The sequence below is a fragment of the Megalobrama amblycephala genome, linkage group LG19, assembly GCF_018812025.1.
Source record: "Megalobrama amblycephala isolate DHTTF-2021 linkage group LG19, ASM1881202v1, whole genome shotgun sequence".
Lineage (NCBI taxonomy): Eukaryota > Metazoa > Chordata > Actinopteri > Cypriniformes > Xenocyprididae > Megalobrama > Megalobrama amblycephala.
The window spans coordinates 3,327,938-3,347,631 of record NC_063062.1 but is presented as its reverse complement, the minus strand read 5'-3'; the positions used below and the strand labels follow the sequence as shown (position 1 = coordinate 3,347,631).

General features: G+C 37.5%; 1 protein-coding gene across 10 annotated transcripts in view; it reads left to right on the top strand.

Annotated features, from left to right (window-relative positions):
• The window catches only part of plekha7a (pleckstrin homology domain containing, family A member 7a), a 108,329-nt gene that overhangs the window by 12,407 nt on the left and 76,228 nt on the right, over positions 1-19,694 (top strand). Inside the window, exon 1 of one of the 10 annotated variants that reach the window (XM_048167971.1) lies at positions 8,881-9,375. The exons of 8 other annotated variants lie outside the window; for them this stretch is intronic. In XM_048167971.1, the coding sequence (XP_048023928.1) occupies positions 9,302-9,375 (74 nt within the window). In that variant the 5' untranslated portion in view covers positions 8,881-9,301. Of the gene's footprint in view, positions 1-8,880; positions 9,376-12,838; positions 13,480-19,694 lie in introns of those variants that run through there. One more of the 10 variants, XM_048167972.1, reaches the window with a different exon arrangement.

Here is a 19,694-nt window from a genome sequence, read left to right as displayed (position 1 = left end):
GGGTGCGGTTATCCCTATTGCTTGTACACTTTTTTTTCTACCACATCTTTTCCTTCCCTTCGCCTCTCTATTAATGTGCTTGGACACAGAGCTCTGTGAACAGCCAGCCTCTTTTGCAATGACCTTTTGTGTCTTGCCCTCCTTGTGCAAGGTGTCAATGGCCGTCTTTGGACAAGTGTGAAGTCAGCAGTCTTCCCCATGATTGTGTAGCCTGCAGAACTAGACTGAGAGACCATTTAAAGGCCTTTGCAGGTGTTTTGAGTTAATTACCTGATTAGAGTGGCACCAGGTGTCTTCAATATTGAACCTTTTCACAATATTCTAATTTTCTGAGATACTGAATTTGGGATTTTCCTTAGTTGTCAGTTATAATCATCAAAATGAAAAGAAATAAACATCTGAAATATATCAGTCTGTGTGTAATGAATGAATATAATATACAAGTTTCACTTTTTGAATGGAATTAGTAAAATAAATCAACTTTTTGATGATATTCTAATTATATGACCAGCACCTGTACTTTACTAGTTACTTGAAAAAGGTAAACTGATTGCGCAACTCGCGTTACTTGTAATTCGTTACCCTCAACATAACGTTTCAGGTATCTAGCAAGTAAAAATGGTAACACTAGTATAGGGAACACATATTCACTATTAACTATGACTTTTCCCTCAATAAACTAATTATTTTTTTTATGAATAGTTAGTAATGTAGTTGTTAAGTTTAGGTGGAACGATTAAGGGATGTAGAATATGGTTATGCAGAATAAGGCATTAATATGTGCTTATTAATAAGTAGTAATAAACAGTCAATATTCTAGTAATATGCATGCTAATAAGCAACTAGTTAAAAGACCCTAAAATAGTGTTACTGTAAAAATAATGAGGGTTTCTCTAAGCTCTAGGCATTATATTATACCAATGAAGAACTACAGTCAACAGAAACCGCAACAGTTGCAGGAATGCAAACAAATTAATTTGCAATTCGTCTTTGATATTTAATTGCAATTCATCTTTCGTAACTTATGCCCAAAATCTTGGAAAATTTGATGTCTTGTTTGCATATCTCTTAGAGCCTTATATAACTTTTTCTTTTTTTTTTTTTTTCCATCTGAGATCATTCAGTATCTCATTTTCATCTGAGATACTACTTTAAGTCTTTAATGAGGACAGAAAGAGACTGGCTGGTGCTTGATGTTTGCAGTGATGTGACGCCTCACATGATTCCAGCGAGAAGTTGTCATGTTTAGGTGCAGCTGTTTTGGATTTTCTTCACATTTGCTTTGATAAAGCAGGGCTATGCAAAGACAGAAACACTGCACATTATTATTACTGTGGCATGCGTCATCTGTGCATAGGGAGATTTTGTATGAAGACCAAACTATTGGAAGAATATTCAACCTAAAATTGTCTCTGTTCTCTCTGCATCTTGAATTATTCATAATGATAGCTGTTTGAAGTCTCTTTGATAGCACCAGGCTGTTTCATTGTTTCTGAATCATTAAATCCTGCCTTAGTGGGTAGCACTGTTGCACTGATCTATATAATAGGGCAAAGTATTAAAAACTACAGCTAAATAGTGTATTTAAAACCTCACATTATTAAAAAAAAAAGGTGGTGCCAGGGTTTTCAGGTATCTATATTTATGTGTTATATTTTCTATTAGTTGTAATGTCAAAAACAGAGTCACTTGACAAGCAAATTATTTTCCTTCAAAAGTAATATTCAGGTCTACTAATAAATATTGATGTTACATATTTGTAGACCCAACGGTTGGGTTTGTCCATATTTGACCCAACCATGGGTTGAAACAACCCAGCATTTTTTTAGAGAATAGGTTTTGCTTATGGCCCTCAAGGTCTATTCAAGGAAGTTGTAAGAGACGTTGTAATGCAGGGGTGTCCAATCCTGCTCCTGGATTAACCCCAGTTAAACACACATGAACCAGCTATAATCAAGGTCTTACTAGGCATACTAGAAACCTCCAGGCGGGTGTGTTGAGGCAAGTTGAAGCAAAACTCTGCAGGACAGTGGCCCTCCAAGACAATTCTAGCAGTTTCCAACATAGACAAAGCACTTTGAAAACATGTAAATTAAAGGGGTGGTTCATTGCGATTTCACTTTTTTAACTTTAGTTACTGTGTAATGTTGCTGCTTGAGAATAAACAGTATCTGCAAAGTTACGACGCTCAAAGTTCAGTGCAAACGGAGATATTGTCTTTTAAAGAATTCTCTGTTTAAGGACTACAACAGACAGCTGGTAGGGACTACAACAAGCTTCTTCCTGGGCTAGTGACATCACTAACCCTAGAATTTACATAAACCCCACCTCCGAGAACACACAACAAAGTGGGTGAGGCCATGTTACTGCATTACAGTATGTAACACAAATGCAATAGCTTGTCATAAAAGCAAGATGACAAAATGACAAGTTATAACCATGATTAAACTAAACTATATCTGTTCTATCATCATGCAGCATATTATCTGGCTCTGTAGGCATCTTTCAACAGTTCCCATATGAGCAATTTATAGATTATCATAACAAAATATGCTAATCAATGACTTTAAGATAGTTAACTCCACATCAGCTACATAAATTCATCAATTAACCGTTCAGAAATGTCCTGTTGCATGTTGTCACTTCTTCTTGAGTCTCTCCATCATTGTCTGACTCCGTTTTGAACATAAAAGGCTGAACAGTTTCTGACGTTTTTAGTGAGGTAACATTAATCGGAGCTGCTAAATGCTAATATGAGCTCCTGAAACTCCGCCCCCTTTTGAGAGCAGCAGCTCATTTGCATTTAAAGGGACACGCACAAAAACTGAGCGTTTTTGCTCACCCTCAAAAAGTGACAAATTTTGAGCTAAAACTTCACATACACACTCTGGGGACATCAGAGACTTATCTTATAAAAGTGGCATTATATGACCCCTTTAAAGAGTTTTCTACGTTTATGTAATTGGCGCTCTGAAAACATCACTTATAAATAAAGTCACTTCCAATAAATTGTATTGAAAGGTTGTTTACTCAATTACCATGATATGACCAATTTAAGTGTGTTAGACATGGTCTGTCTTTTATTTGTACTGTAAAATATACATAACTATGCCTATTTTAGCAGGATTCAGTTTGAATCAGATGCCTGGTGATTTCTTGCCAAAGTGTGGCCTGAAGAAATTTGGCCTGTTTACATCACATACCGAAAGAAATCTTCCCCACAGACACATTTCACAGTTTCACAGTTCACATTATCCCAATTTCAGCTTTTCAATGAAGTCCAAAGCCTGTGAAATGAAGATTTGTCTGGTCTGTGAAAACTTTGATTTAGTGCATCCATATTTAGTTTAAAATGGAACCTTTGATGTTTTGACTGGACCCTCCATTACACTGAAATGTCATGTCTTATATTAAGGTCAGTGTCTGTTTGTTAAAGGAGGTAATGGAGGTTAATAGAGCTTTCATGAAAGAAGCTGATTGACTGGTTCATGGCCTTTTTTCATAGCTGTTATGAAAAACTTTGACTCAGTTGCACACACACACATCACAGATACTGTTTTCTGAATGCACTGAAGAAAATATTCATTCCGACATGTTAGTATTCTGTTGTTCTGTCTCATGCATATATGCAAGACTGTCAGTGAGTGCAAGTCTTGAGCATCACACTGGGTATAACATGAGAATCGTGAGGTTCTTTCAGAGAAGTAGCTTATATTTGCCTTTTATTTGATTCTGAAACGGGAGTCTTACTCTGTCTCATGATATTTTTAAAGATATGTATTAACAGAGAAGAAGCAGATTTACATTTGGAGATCAAACCTAGTCATAATAATTCAGTCATTGAGTATAATTTTGAAAATCATAATCTTGTTTTAATGCAGTTTTCAAGACCTGTTTAATTTAATCACATTTCATCTCAGTTGTAAGCAGATTTCAAATTGATATTGATATTGCTGTCTAATATTTCTGTCTTGTACCGTTCATGAGCCCTGCAGGCTATGTTGTAGTACGATGTATTAATAGTAAGGTCTGCGAGTCTGCTGAGATCTGGAATAAAATATCTGGTTCATAGATGCTCTTGAGATGGCAGTAGTAAAGACACACCATACTTTTTTTTACTGAAATATAGATGTTTAGATGCTGTGTTGATTTTGAAATGCTGCTATACTACTGTTCAAAAGTTTGGGGTCAGTAACTTTTTTTTTGAAGAATTTTATAATTTTATTCAGCAATGACCCATTCAATTAATCAAAAGTGATTTATTTGTAACAATGTTGAAGTCTTTACTGTTTCAAATAAATGCTATTCTTTTGAACTTTCTATTCATCAAAGAATACTGAAAAAAATTTGTGTTTCCACAAAAATATGAAGCAGCACAACTGTTTTCAACATTGATAATAATCAGAAATATTTCTTGATCAGCAAATCAGCATATTAGAATGATTTCTGAAGGATCATGTGACACTGAAGACTGGAGTAATGATGCTGAAAATTCAGATTTGATCACAGATATATATTACTTTTTAAAATATATTAAAATAGTAAGCAGTTATTTTAAATTGTAGTAATATTTTAAAAATACATTTCAGAAAAATTGTTTCAACCTCAATCTGTTGAGTGGTAGTATATGCCATTTTGCAAATTGATCTTACTTTAGGGATGTTTAGATATTTTTACTAAAAAACAAAAAAAGCAAAAAAAATATTACATTCCCTCAATTAAATATCTCATGCCTTGGTCTAACCGAGTCGATAGTGTATGTTTGCAGCTTCCTGTGGTATTGGTTTTTATTAAAGGGTTAGTTCACCCAAAAATGAAAATAATGTCATTTATTACTCACCCTCATGTCGTTCCACACCCGTAAGACCTTCGTTCATCTTCAGAACACAAATTAAGATATTTTTGATGAAATCCGTTGGCTCAGTGAGGCCTGCATTGAGAGCAAGATAATTAACACTTTCAGATGCCCAGAAAGCTACTAAAGACATATTTAAAACAGTTCATCTGACTACAGCGGTTCAACATTAATGTTATGAAGCGACGAGAATACTTTTTGTGCACCAAAAGAAAAACAAAATAATGACTTTTCAACAAAATCTAATGTTTCATGAAGCTTCGAAGCTTTACGAATCTTTTGTTTCGAATTAGTGGTTCGGAGCGCATATCAAACTGCCAAAGTCACGCCCCCCAGTGGTGAACCATTGAAATTTCGTCACTTATGACGTAACGAAGCCTCGTTTACTGAAATCGTGTGACTTTGGCAGTTTGATACACACTCCGAACCACTGATTTGAAACAAAAGATTTGTAAAGCTTCGAAGCTTCACGCTCATCACTAGATATTGTTAAATAAAGTCGTTATTTTGGGTTTTTTTGGTGCACAAAACGTTATTTCATAACATTAAGGTTGAACCACTGCAGTCACATGAACTGTTTTTAGTAGCTTTCTGGACATCTGAAAGTGTTAATTGTCTTGCTCTCAATGCAGGCCTCACTGAGCCATCGGATTTTATCAAAAATATCTTAATTTATGTTCTGAAGATGAACGAAGGTCTTACGGGTGTGGAACGACATGAGGGTGAGTAATTAATGACATCATTTTCATTTTTGGGTGAACTAACCCAATTTTTTTTTTTTTTTTTTAAATTTTGAGTCAAATGTCAAAATACACAAATGCTTATTGTCTCTTGAATTAGGATATTTGTTGTGAATTTTTGAGGCATATTACTTTGCTTTTAATAATCTCTTGCAAGTCTGAACTTGTTCAGTGTACCAGAATAGTCTACACAAGGTCATAACTCAGTGCGCTTGGGTTTCTATGTTGACACACACAGAAAGAGGCAGGTGGTAAGATTTATAGGGCAAATCCTTACACATCAGGGAAGATGTCTTCTTGACTTTGATGACTGTATGTGCTTCAGACTGCTGTGTGCTGCCGATAAGCTGTATGTACGTCACTAATCACACACTTCCCTTTAGCTGATAACATTGACCAGACCACACATTCAAATCTTATGACCGCACGCATATATGGCTAACATGGGCACAGCTCAAGGAGAATCTGTAACACAGTGGTGTGATTGGTGCAGGTTCAGTCGTGATCAAATTAGGATATTATGATGCATCGTAATATATTGAATCATGGAGCATTACATGGTATCACGAGGTAGTTGCCGATGTCCAGCTCTGGTCAGTAGTGATGGAAGACGTGTAATTGTGCCAGTCACTGGCTAGCCAGCTTAACCTCTGTGGCTTATTTAACGTAGCTCATTACTCTAACTCTTACTCACTGATTTAAATAAAGCATTGACAACCCTTCAATGCCCCAAGGAGGGATTTCCATGTAACTGCACATGGAGAAGAGGACGATCTCTTTAAAGAAGAATATTTCAAATGCACGTCTGCTTTGCTGTTGATCTCTGATTCATTTCTAATATTGATTTTGATGGACAAAATCAAGTCCTGCTCTACCTTTTTTTTTTTTTTTTTTCTTGCTCGACAAGCCGTTCACTCGAATATACATCACAATAGGGAAGAAAAGACTATCGCAACTTCCATTTCATGCGACTTTAAAATAAAAATTCTGCCATCATTTACACTGATAACGCATGTTTTTTTATTTAGTTTTGTCATTTTCACTGGAAGTAATGACATTAAAAAATATTCACGGATCAGACATAACATTATGAGCACTGACAGGTGAAGTGAATAACACTGATTATCTGTTCATCACGGCACCTGTTAGTGGGTGGATTTATTAGGCAGCAAGTGAACATTTTGTCCTCAAAGTTGATTTGTTAGAAGCAGGAAAAATGGCAAGCGTAAGGATTTGAGTGAGTTTAACAAGGGCCAAATTGTGATGGCTAGACGACTGAGTCAGAGCATCTCCAAAACTGCAGCTCTTGTGGGGTGTTCCTGGTCTGCAGTGGTCAGTATCTATCAAAAGTGCTCCAAGGAAGGAATAGTGGTGAACCGGCGACAGGGTCATGGGCGGCCAAGACTCACTGAAGGCTGGCCCATGTGGTTTGATCCAACAGATGAGCTACTGTAGCTCAAATTGCTCAAAAAGTTAATGCTGGTTCTGATAGAAAGGTGTCAGAATACACGCCTATGGGGCTGCATAGCTGCAGACCAGTCAGGGTGCCCATGCTGACCCCTGTCCACCGCCGAAAGAGCCAACAGTGGGCATGTGAGCATCAGAACCTGGTCTGATGAATCACGTTTTCTTTTCTCAGGATGCACTATGGGAAGGAGGCAAGCCGGCGGAGGCAGTGTGATGCTTTGAAAAAGCAGGAAAGAATATGTGTGAATACGAGTTATTTTAATGCTTCTTTGTGCTGACACTAACTAAAAACAAAGCATATCTGAGAGGAGACAGACTATGAAATATGTACTCCTATTTTAATCTCTGCTTTGTGGAGCCAAAGTTTTAGCTTTCACATAATTCACTTAAATTCATATTCAGCCACAGTGAAGGCCTAAATGAGATCATTTTCTACTGAAGATTCTACTGAATCTCATGAAGATTGAAACCGATTACAACGCCTCTCACAATGTATTCACTTTAGTGATGTTTTATGTGCTCTATATGTAAAACCTTTTAAGTCTCGATTTAACAAAGTAACGCACATTTTTTTATGTATTGTGATGTATATAATGTAAAATGGATGATTGAGAAAAAACAGATTTGATTCTATCCATTGGTTGTTGATTGAATGGAGGCAGATCTGAATGCGAGCTTGCGATCTAGCTTGCGTTTTATAAAAGGGGCGGGGCTTGAGCAGACTAAATGATTGGAGAAGTCCTGCATATGTCACCAGGGACACATTCAAGCTCAAACCGGTGCGCAACGCTTTGCTACGGTTTCCTGGAAATGGTGTGCAACGGGTTTGAGATGCGTTTTCTCTTGTTTGGTGGGTGTGTCAGCCCAATCAGCAACAACATGTATATAAACCATGCGGTATTACCACAATGGGTATGAATGTAACATAAAAGTACCATACATATTTATATATTTTGGAGTGACACTTTCATAAACTTTGCTGTTCTCCTCTGATTATATAATGCAAAATATAACAATATCATAGCACAACAACAGTGATCAGCAATAATTATGAACTTAATACTCACAATAAAAATAATAAGGTCATAGATCATAACACAGTCTCAGAGGTAAGAAGTGGATTATCCTTCATCTGAAATGTAAGGCAAATGTTGGATCACAATAATTAGGAGCCACAGTTTCCACAAATCCCTTCACTCGATTGGGATGTTGGACGGCAAGGGCAGTGACTGTAACATTGAGCACATTTTGCAGTATTAAACGCGTATTTATACCGATTTCATCAGGCTCTGAAAATTCTTCATAAAGAACACAAAGAATGTCCTTCTCAGCTGCCATAGTTGCAACTCTTGCGTCATCAGAACAGGGTGTTCAATGTACCACCGTTTCCGTTTAAAAAACGCTTTGCAACGTTTTGTCAGGGCTGAACGCAGCCCAGAAGTCTGTTTCACCGGAAAATCGAGTTATGACATTTTGATTAAAAATTACAAAGCATGTTTGCGTTGAAAAAGAAAGGAATGTGGCAGCAATTTTCAGTTTCACACCCAGCCTGTGACTTTTCTTTTCTCTGAGTAGAGCTCAAGAGCACCTGTATCATTTCTTTATTTGTTGATGAATTACATTTCCAGATCATTCTCTCTCTCTCTTTCATTAAGATATATTCCCATCCTGTGCTCAGTCTGTCTCTCCCTCCAACAACACTGCACATCCTGCCTGTGACAGAGACAGGCAGAGATTCAAAAAGAGTAGGTTCGCTCTTTTCACCCCTCCCTTCCTCTTTCCCTCCTCCCCGTGAGTGTGTGCAGCGGTACGTCAGAGCAGAAGACTGGTGTATATGTGTGTGTATGCGTGTGTGTGTGTGTAGCTGGTGAGGAAACAGGAGCGTCGGAGATAGGAGACTCCACACAGACAGCAAAATCACGATGCTTACGCCTTTGCCTGCTTCAACGGCAAAACGTGTTGGTTTTACCTATTCTGTGTTTTGACGGCCATGGAGCTCTGAAACCTCTCTGCTGCTGTCTCCTGAGAGATGGATGAGATTTAGATCCTGGAACTATTGCATTAGGGCTCTTCTCGGGACTCTTTCCTTTTAATCAGACTGATTTGTTCCCTTTCTTGCATTGTTTCATGAAGCCTGCATTTGCTTTGCTATTAAAATGAAAGCAACAGAACTGGGCTTTCTGTAAGTGTCAGACATCCAGTCATTCGTTTGGAAGTTTGGAAGCTGTTTGGATTAAACATGTGGAGCCAGTCAGGATATTCCAACCACTACCAACCTCATCCCGCTCACCCCTTTTACCATGTACCCTACAGGTGGGTTGGCCTTCCTCTTTTATTTTAAGATCACATTGAATGTTAACGATGAAGTATTTGAATTGGACTTTGGCGACACCGTTTACGGATTTCACATTCATTTTCCTCTTCCCGTAATGGGGAGTGTCCACAGAATGCTGCCGAGGGGTCATTTAAGGATGGATCTGCCTGGCAGTTGATGCTGAAACCGTTTGGCAGGTTTTAGTTGGATAAAACTAGATTAAATCTAAATCACGTGTGTCTGTGGCAAGGATTACGCTGCGGTGAGAATGAATGAGAACTGCTTTATTTATGTCAAGACATTGTGGAATTCCAACAGGTCCTGCTGAACTGGCAAGTTGAGTGAGTTCTGTGGAGTGAAGTGAAGACGTGATGCATAAAAACATGTCATAAATACTTCACTCTCTTTGAAGGTGTATAGTGTGCCCCACAGTCTGACGCCATGCCTCCAAATTTCATTGTCCTCCTGAATGAAGGTTTTGTATTTCTTGAATACCAGCTGCAAAATTCCAATCCTGAAGCCAAATACTTCTGCAAGTGTGTTTACTTTTCTTATAACTCTTTCCTGATTGCTCAAAAAGGACAGAGATTGGCTCTTGGCTTTTGGCTCAGATGCATTTCTCATGATTCAGTGGAAATACTACTGTTGGTTTAGAGTTTATTTATATTTCAGTGTACTTTCAGAGGCACAGCAGGGGTTGCTTTCCTACACTTCACTTTGTTTTCAGCTGCATCAAGATAATTATGCCAAACCCATTATTGTGAGTTGCTTCTTTAATAACTTCTATCAGCATAATGCGTTTACTGTTCCATTCCCTTAGCTAGACTGATAAAGTCATTGTAACTACATTTGTCTCCACTCCAGTAAAGAAGTCCTACTTCTCTAGCATTTGTTTAGCTTTGTTTTTGATTCACCTGATAATGCTTTGCTGGAAGTGTTGCTTGGCTGATGTTGAGTAACTCATCCAGTCTTCTGTAGGACTACAAGTTTGATGTTTGAGCTAACGGTTTTGTTTCAATAAGGCAGCGGATTCCAAACTTTTTCTTCCGGGCCCCCCTTTTATAGAGAAAAATATTATCAAGACACCACATGCACCCACATAAAGACACTCTCAGACATGACCTTGCTTGCAAAATCCTATAGGATTTATTTGAAACATTGTAATTAAAGCATTAGTTCACTTCAGAATTAAAATTTCATGATAATTTACTCACCCCCATGTCATCCAAGATGTTTATGTCTTTCTTTCTTCAGTCAAAAAGAAAATATGGTTTTTGAGGAAAACATTCCAGGATTGTTCTCCATATAGTGACTTCACTGGGGTTCAACGGGTTGAAGGTCCAAGTTTCAGTTTCAGTGCAGCTTCAAAGGGCTCTACAGACGAGGAATAAGTGTCTTATCTAGCAAAACAATTGCTCATTTTCTAAAAAAAGTAATAAAAATTATATACTTTTTTACCACACTCTAAAACCTGCTGGGTTAAATATGGACAAAACCAGGGATTGGGTTGTTTTCACCCAGCCATTTTTTCAACTAATTTTGGATTTATTTTTTTAGCCAGCAATATAGTAATATAGTAAAAGGCATGTTCTTGCTCACCCCCAAATAGGGGCAGATTTGTGGGGTATTTTAAGCTGGAACTTGATCAGACCAGAGACTTATATTACATCATGTGAAAGAGTGCATAATAGGTGCCTTTTAACCCAACCTGCTGGGTTTGTCCATATTTTACCCAGCTTGGGTTGTTTTTAACCCAGCATTTCTTAGAGTGCACAAATGCTCATCTCGATGTGCCACGCATTCCGTAATCACGTTGGAAAGGTCACACACGATGTAGGCGGAAGTACCAAGCAAGTGTTTACAAAGCAAACTTACATTTTTTTAAGAAAATGACTGATTGTTTTGCTAGATAAGACTCTTATTCCTCGTCTGGGATCATGTAGAGCTCTTTGAAGCTGCACTGAAACTGACATTTGGACCTTCAACCCGTTGAACCCCAGTGAAGTCCACTCTGGAATGTTTTCCTCAAAAACTTTAATTTCTTTTCGACTGAAGAAAGAAAGACATAAACGTCTTGGATCACATGGGGGTGAGTAAATTATCAGGAAATTTTCATTCTGAAATGAATTAATCCTTTAATACAGTACTGCAACTTCTCAACTTCAACATGCTTCTCTTGTGTTTGTGATGTGAAGTCTTGAAGTTGCATGTTAGGCTTCATACTATCAGAATATTTTGAGGCACATAACACACTGTGGTCTCTCTTCATTACCCACCATCCGAGGACGAGATATGCCTCATCATATTTTCTTGTCTTGAGGCTGTCTAGACTGGATGCGACAAAGCAAACATTGCAAATCCACTTGACCTTTGTGTCAGAAGTTGGAGTATGTCAGAAATAGAACAGGGCATCAGTTTACTGTCGCAAATTTCTCGTGCCGCTCCGCATCCAGTGTAGACAGCATCACTGATTATCATGGTTTCTATTTGCAATACTCAATTCTGATTCTTCAATCGCACCATCTAGCAGTCTGGTATTCCATGACAACAACATCTTGAGGTAATAAAATATGCAAGTCATCTTGAGGTAATAAAATATGTAAAATTAATATTTTGTGTTTTGCAAGTAGCCACATAATAAGTGGGATAATTTCACAGTGGGGGTTTATTTTGCATAACAATCTGCTGACTGTACACTATCCCTTATCCCTTTATAACTGCCTCCAGTTTGGGAACCACTGCATTAAGGATTGTGTTATCTAAAGAGTAATCCGTTGAATTTTTTTCTGTTTGATTTTTTTTTTTTTTTAGATGGCTTAGTAAAGGTGACAGGTTGACTGATTGTACGTAAAAAATTTGAATGCATCCATGCAATTAAAAAGTCTATAAATTGTAGCTAGCTTGAAATTGCAGAGATAAACTAAAAATAAAAGCCCTGCCTATAAAACTGTCAGTGAGTTGGGAGAGGTGTATCAACCCCTACATCTCATCTCATCTTTAACAATAGAATAATAGTTGGCTACGCCTAGTCATTATAGTATTTGGTTTGCATTATGTTTATATCTTAATAAAATCAATATCGTAATGATCTGCTCTGTTAAGTAGCACATTTATAGACATTTCAGATTCACATCTGTGGTAGGCTCCAGCATCCCTCGATAAGGGGCTTGGAGAATGGATGGATGGATGCATTTTATTCTGCTTCTACATAAAAGGCCTTGGGATAAAGTTTTCATTGCATGGGTTACCAAGTTGTTCCAAACCTGTATGCATTTTTTTTTTTTCTGTTGAACACAAAAGATATTTTGAAGAACAGTTAATGGGGCCCCATTGGAAAAAAGAAAAATACTATGGAAGTCAATGGGGTCCATTAATTGTTTGGTTACCAACATTCTTCAAAATATCTTCTATTGTGTTCAGTAGAGCATATAAACTCATACAGGTTTGGAACAACTTGAGGATGAGTAAATGATTACAGAATTTTCATTTTTGGGTGAACTGTCCATTAAAGTGTACTAAATTGCTCTTTGATTTTCATCATGCAGTACTCAAACCTCTTTTATATGCAGTGTAATATCAGAGCTGATAATAAATGCAGCTCTTCATGAAAAGATCCGGGCTCTGAGACAAAACTTACAGCAGTGTCTTTGCTGTGATTATCTGTGCCATTTACAAAAAAGCACCATCTGCTTCACTAGCCTTGGCACGAACCAATCACATTCCAGCATGGGTCCCAGAGAGGCCACGCTGAGACCCCAAAAGAGGGCTAAAAAAAGTCCCACGCTCATCTGAGCTGGATCCTGCCTTGTAATTTGCGTTCTGACGCCGATCCGTGATTTATCCAGCGCCGCCAGAAGATTGAGAGGATCAAAGATCAGAGGGATGATCCAGATGTGTGGATATGTGATTTGTGCGAGCCTCAGACTCATTCGTGTCTTTTTCACTGTGATGGGTAGACAGTTAGCCAATGAACTGGAACATTTTTATTTCTGTGAGAGGACATTAGATGCTACGGCAAGGAATATTGTCGGTCTTGAATCCACTGAGGGCTAAAAAATGCTAAGCATTTGTTTTCAGAGCTGCTTGGGACTGAACCACGCAAGGTAGGACTAATCCAGCATTTTAGCTTTTTATTGGTTAAAAGGAACCTGCTGGTAATTTTAGCAGTGATGTCATTTGTCATATGACCTTAGAGGAAGATGGTTTGCAGTGAATGCACTGCACCATATATTTGTCATGTGCTCTGCTTGTTTTAGTATTGTTTTCCAGTAAAAATCTTTAGAACAAAAGCAAATTTGACTGAGATACTGTATTTTGATACTTATTCAGAGTATAAATTGAATTTATTTATTTTTGTTTTTTATTAAATATACTCTTATAAATATATTCTTAATTCTTAAAGGGCTCCTTGATTGTGATTTCACTTTTTTAACTTTAGTTAGTGTGTAATGTTGCTGTTTGATCATAAACAACATCTGCAAAGTTACGACGCTCAAAGTTCAATGCAAAGGGAGATTTTTTTCTTTTACAGAAATCGCTTTTTAAATGGCTGGTAGAGACTACAACTAGCTTCTTCCTGGGTTGTGACATCACAAACCCCAAAATTTACATAAACCCTGCCCCCGAGAACACGCAACAAAGGGGGTGAGGCCATGTTGGGCTGCTTTAGAGAAGAGGAAGAGTTGTTGTAGTAGAGTGTTGTTATCATGCCGTCATTTTACGCCAGACTGCTTCACAAACGAGGGTCAATTCAATGCTGGATTTGCACAAAAGATTAACATGACGACACATGCTAGTCGATGAGTTGAATCAACTCCAGCTCATTTGCATTTAAAGAGACACACAAAAACGGCGTGCTTTGCTCACACCCAAATAGGGGCAAATTTGACAAGCTATAATAAATGATCTTCACAGACACATTCTGGAGACACCAGAGACTTGTGGTGGAAAGGGGCATAATAGGTCCCCTTTAATATATTGTTAATATTTCACAATTTGACTGTGTTTTTGATCAAATAAATGCCTTGGTAAGACTTCAAAAACATAAAAAAAAAAAAAATGTAAATTGTTCTGAAAACCAAGGCAGAAAAAAAGATTTTCATCTCCTCATTCTCTAAACTTCTCACGCCTTAGTCTAAATGCTCGTCTGACATTTAAATGTCGCTTTTCAACAAGGGACTCAAGTAGCAGCATAGGTCTTGCTAACATGCCCCGTCTGTCACACTGTGTATGTGAGCAAGGCCTTTATCAATAATTCATGCCAGCCATTTATGAAGGTCTCTTATTGCTGCTGAGGAATGTTTCTCTCTTTAATTGGAAGATCCATTATAATCTCCCTTAGCTTTGTGTGAAATCACAGAATGTAAATCTGGCATTATAAAAGAGTCAAGGCCAGCAGCAGTTCAATTCCCATTTAAATGAATCTGAAGCCCGGCGAATATTGACACTGATGTGAATTGAGCTGTGCAGTATTATAAAATGTGCATCATCTGTCTTTGTAGGATGAGAGAGGTCTAAAAATAACTTTGGTGTGAGGTGTGTGTGTTTGTGTGGATCAGCACCAGGTGTTTGGGTTCAGGGTCTGATACAATATATTTGTCTTTCTGCCACATACAAGAACATGGATGAGACACCTACTTGAATCGCCTAAATACAAATATAATGCTCAAGAGAAAATATAAACAGACTTTGTTTACTCATGCAGCAAGTTAGTGATTCTTGAGGAGGGCACGGGGCTTTCATGAAGACCCAGAGAAATAGAGGGGGAGAGCTTGTTGTAAATGTCTTGCATAATTTCAGATGTCATGGTGGGTGGTGAAAATTCCAATGTGTGAATATTTGAGAATAATGTTGCTTTATGCTACTGAATTGTTTTTAACCACATGCTAAAAAAGCAGTTTTGCTATGAACCACCATGCTGCTTTCTGGACCTTTTCACTACTCTCATAGTGTATGATTACAGAAAAAAATGACCATTGATGGAGCAACACATTTTGTGGGAAAATAATTAGTGTTAACTAAGGGATAGTTCACCCAAAAATGAAAATTACGTCATCTTTTACAACTTGAGAATGTATAAATGATGACAGAATTTTCGTTTTTGGGTGAACTATACAAATAATTTAAGTTAGCTACTTGTTCAAAACAATTGCTTCAGCAAAGTTTTCACTATTTTCTCTTTTTTCTCTTTTATTAAATATTTAAATATACTGTCAATAAAATGTTTATCTTAAAAATATAGAAAAAATATTTTAAAAAGTAAAGATTCTGAAAGAGATCTCATAATACTTTAATATGGCATTAAAGTATTAGCAATAAATATTATATTTTATGTGGGCGGCCAACGTAATAAATTATATTAAATCTGAATCTAACTGTCATGTCAACAACTGTAAAAGTCACCCAGCTATTTTTATCATGTCATGTATTGTGCCTTTAACCTGAACAACAGGGGCACTTTTTACCCCAAATTCCATATTTTTACATATTCTTCAGTTATTGAAAATCAGTTGATTCAGTTATCATTAACAAGACCTTATGTCATAAAATATTATGACTTTATCGATTCTCATTTGCTACATGAATCTGTATCATTTTAAATAACATTAAGTATTAGATTAAATCATCTTTGCGTTAATGGCCTGTATTCACATTTTAAGGATCAGCCAAATTTCCATGTGCATAGTGAAACACGGATATTTAGGAAAGTGCTACGGTAAGTTTTTACACCATCAAATGCACCTCAGGGCCTGAATTTTGACATGGGATTGCAGGTAGTGTGCATGATTTTTGCAATTATAAATCGGGAAATTGCCACAAACATTTATGCACTAGCATGTAGGTTGAAAAAGTAAATGAATCCGCACAGATTATCAGAACAAATCAGTTAAAAAACTTTCTGTGAGACCTAATTTCACAAAGAGTGTGAGTGATTAGTACCGCGTCTTCTATCTCTCAAAATGTGCAAATGTGTTGCATCGTCACTAAAGTGTATCATTTGCACGTCGTTTTTAAGCCATGCCAATTTAAACATTAGTACTCACAAAAAGCCACCTCTCAAACAGCTTGCGAGTGTCAAATTGAGTTCTTTTTTGCGGCTTATTCCACTTAAAATGTCAAAATTAGGTCAAAATGCCTTCCTTGGCAAGTATTCATGTAAACACAATCGTTTATGCATTAGGTGAACGTAAGCAGTCAAGAAAGAAAATGCATGTGTATCAATATTTTCGATCCACCCATGCATTCGGTCTTAAAGTGACAGCGGCCTAATAAACCTGCCTCTCTCTTAGGGCCCAATTTCAAAGGTGCGGTAAGTAGATTTTGAAAAACGCTGTTGGACATTGTTGATATTTGAAATCAACCCAAACAAACCCACCCCTCTCTTCATTGCCCCGCCTCCAAAACTCACACTCCAACCCTAACCACCCTGCTCTGAGTCGGTCTCAAACCTGCTGCGGGCAATCGAGGCGAATGCTCTACCAATGACACTAAACACCTTATTCTCTAGCGATCGTCAGTGTGCAGTGGTTTAACTGCAAATCTGGACACGGTTACACACAGAATGCGAGAGTGGATGTCTGTTAATCACAGCTGACGCGCAACAAAATGCTTCACGAAAAATAAAGCACAGATGATGAACGAACGCCAAGGTAGCACAAAAAAATGAACGTACAGTACACAAGAGTAAATGCAAAGTGTTCGTTGTTAGTCGCCAACAGCACAGCAGCTCCAGACAATCAAAACCCAGTGTTACTCACATGATAAGAAATCAAAGCAGCCTCCGCATCTGTTTTCAGGCCTTCCCACTTAGTTCTCTCCAGCGCTGGAAAGCTTTTCTAATATAAACGCGGTCCTAAAGCGCTTGCCCAGTCATACACCTTCATTCCAGTGATATTCTTTTGAGCTCTTTTTATTGTGTCCCATCTCTTGTTCTTCATTTTTTTTTTTTTTTTCAAATCTCCCTCTTGCTCGTTCTCTCTCCTCGACCGTCATGCGCACCCTAATGCTGATTGGTTAGACGTTTGTTGTTGGTGTCAGCCTGACTAACTTCCAAACAGTGTTTTTGAAATTCTGCTGAGTCCACCTTTAATGATCTAAGCGCATGGTCTAAAGCGCACGGCGAAAGTGCACTAAGGGCGTGTCCGAATCCACTTTTGCTAGTTTAACAATGGGAAAAATGTTCTCTGCGCCCAGCGCATGGTCTAAAAGGGTTGTCCCTATTCTCTTAATGAGTAATGGGTGTATTTTGGGCGTAATGTGCATTAAACCAATCAGAGTCTCATCTCCCATTCCCTTTAAAATCCAGTTGCGCTCACGCCAAGCGGAAAAACTGAACACTTCTCTAGTGAGGAAGTTCAAGCTTCCTTGTGCTGTCTGTAAGCTATTGCAACAAAATCACCCAACTGTAAAAACAAATACATTGAGTGAGCAAACATTTAGGTGAGATAATTGTAATTTATTCTAAAATTGCCACATCTCACCTAAGGGAGGAATTCCCCCTTCAATTCCCCAAAGCAAAAATTCAGCCCCTTTAGCTCCGTACTCTACTGTTAGTGGAGTTTGCAGTGGAAATGGCACTCGAGGTCTGATTAGGTTTGTCATGGAGAGAGGAAAACATCTGTAGTGGTGAGCGGGTGGTATAACTAAGTTTTTGGCTGGAGCAGGCTGTCTGAGAGCAGTTATTTTGTTATTTCTTTAAATAATTCATCTGAGGAGCACAGTTCTCAGTTCCCTCTTGCTTCGGGAAGTCTGGCACATTTCTGCAAATAAATTTCTTTTGAACAGAAAAAAATCGGATTTTAGGCCACTTTTAAAATAGTGGATTGCAGGAATGAGGCCTAGCGTTATAAAAACCATTAGGAATGCAAGTTGGGAGCAGGTGGAAATTTCTATAGGAGCAGGTGGGTGCGAGATGGAAAAATCCCACACAAACCAAACCGGTGCTTGTTTATATCTTGTGTCAGATCATTTTACTGTGTATTACTGCAGGTGATATAAAACTTTAATGTTGCAGTTTAAGCTGTTTATTTCAGTTTTTACTTTATTTGCAACTTTTTCATAACTCAATGTTTTTATTACTTAAATGTTATTGTATACTTAGTAAAATATATGAGTAGAAAAATATACTTTTATTCAGTAAGGATGCATTAAATTGACATTAATGACATTTATAATGTTGCAAAAGATTTCAAATAAACGCTGTTTTTGAGCTTTCCATGCATCAGAGAATCTTGGAAAAAATGCATCATGTTTTCCACAAACATATTAAAGAGCACAACTGTTTTCAACATTGATGATAATAATAATAAATAGTGAATTAGCATATTAGGATGATTTCTGAAGGATCATGTGACATTGAAGACTGGAGTAATGGTTATATTAAAATAGAAAACAATTATTTTAAATGTTACAAAAGCCATTATTTTAAAACGATTAAATAAAACGGTTATTTTAAAATATTTCACAATACAAAATTACACAATTTTTGATCAAATAAATGCCGCCATGGTGAATCTAAGAGACTTCTTTCAAAAAAGAAATATCTTGATGCATATAAATGTAAAAATGTATTATTAAATACTTTTTCTTGTGTTCTTACATTAAAAATCAACATGAAAAGTATGCCTTGCTTATATTCAACTAGATTTTTACTGTATTTTTCTTGTGATGGTCCCTCAGAGGAAATGTGTAATGTACTGTAGCATTTAAATTTGATAAAAATATAAATTTTTAAAGCACCTATCCCTACTTTGAATTGACTGGGTTTATCCTTCAGTTTTGACCCATGACCTCATTATTTCCCCAACAAATGCTTAAAATTGACCTGTGACCTTCATTCTCAAACCAGCCTGAATTTTTTTTTGCTATTTTGGGGGGCTAAATTTAGGTTAAACCTAGAGTCAGGTCTGCATGACTCATCATTTAAACACAAACATTCACTGACCAGGGATATTAAAATATCACAGATCTTTAGTCGAACATAATCCGCCCTTCCTCTGCCTGTGTGTGTCCGTGCGTGCGTGTGTGTGTGTGTGTGTGTGTGGGCATGAGTGCTGTGACTCATACAGGCAGCAGATTGAATCAAGGGGGAACAATAGATTTGAGCAGAACAAATGGTCAGAGGGAAAAGGCATGGATCAAAGAGCCGTATTACCTGTTTCCTGCCTCATTTTACCTTCTGTAGGCCACGACAGCAGCACTCTTGATTCTTCTTACATCCTTCTCAATGACAAAACAACATCTCCTCTCATAGAGAGGAAGGGCCACACCGCTGGGCCTCGGGCAGCTGGAGCCTATTTTAAACTGAGATCCATGTTTC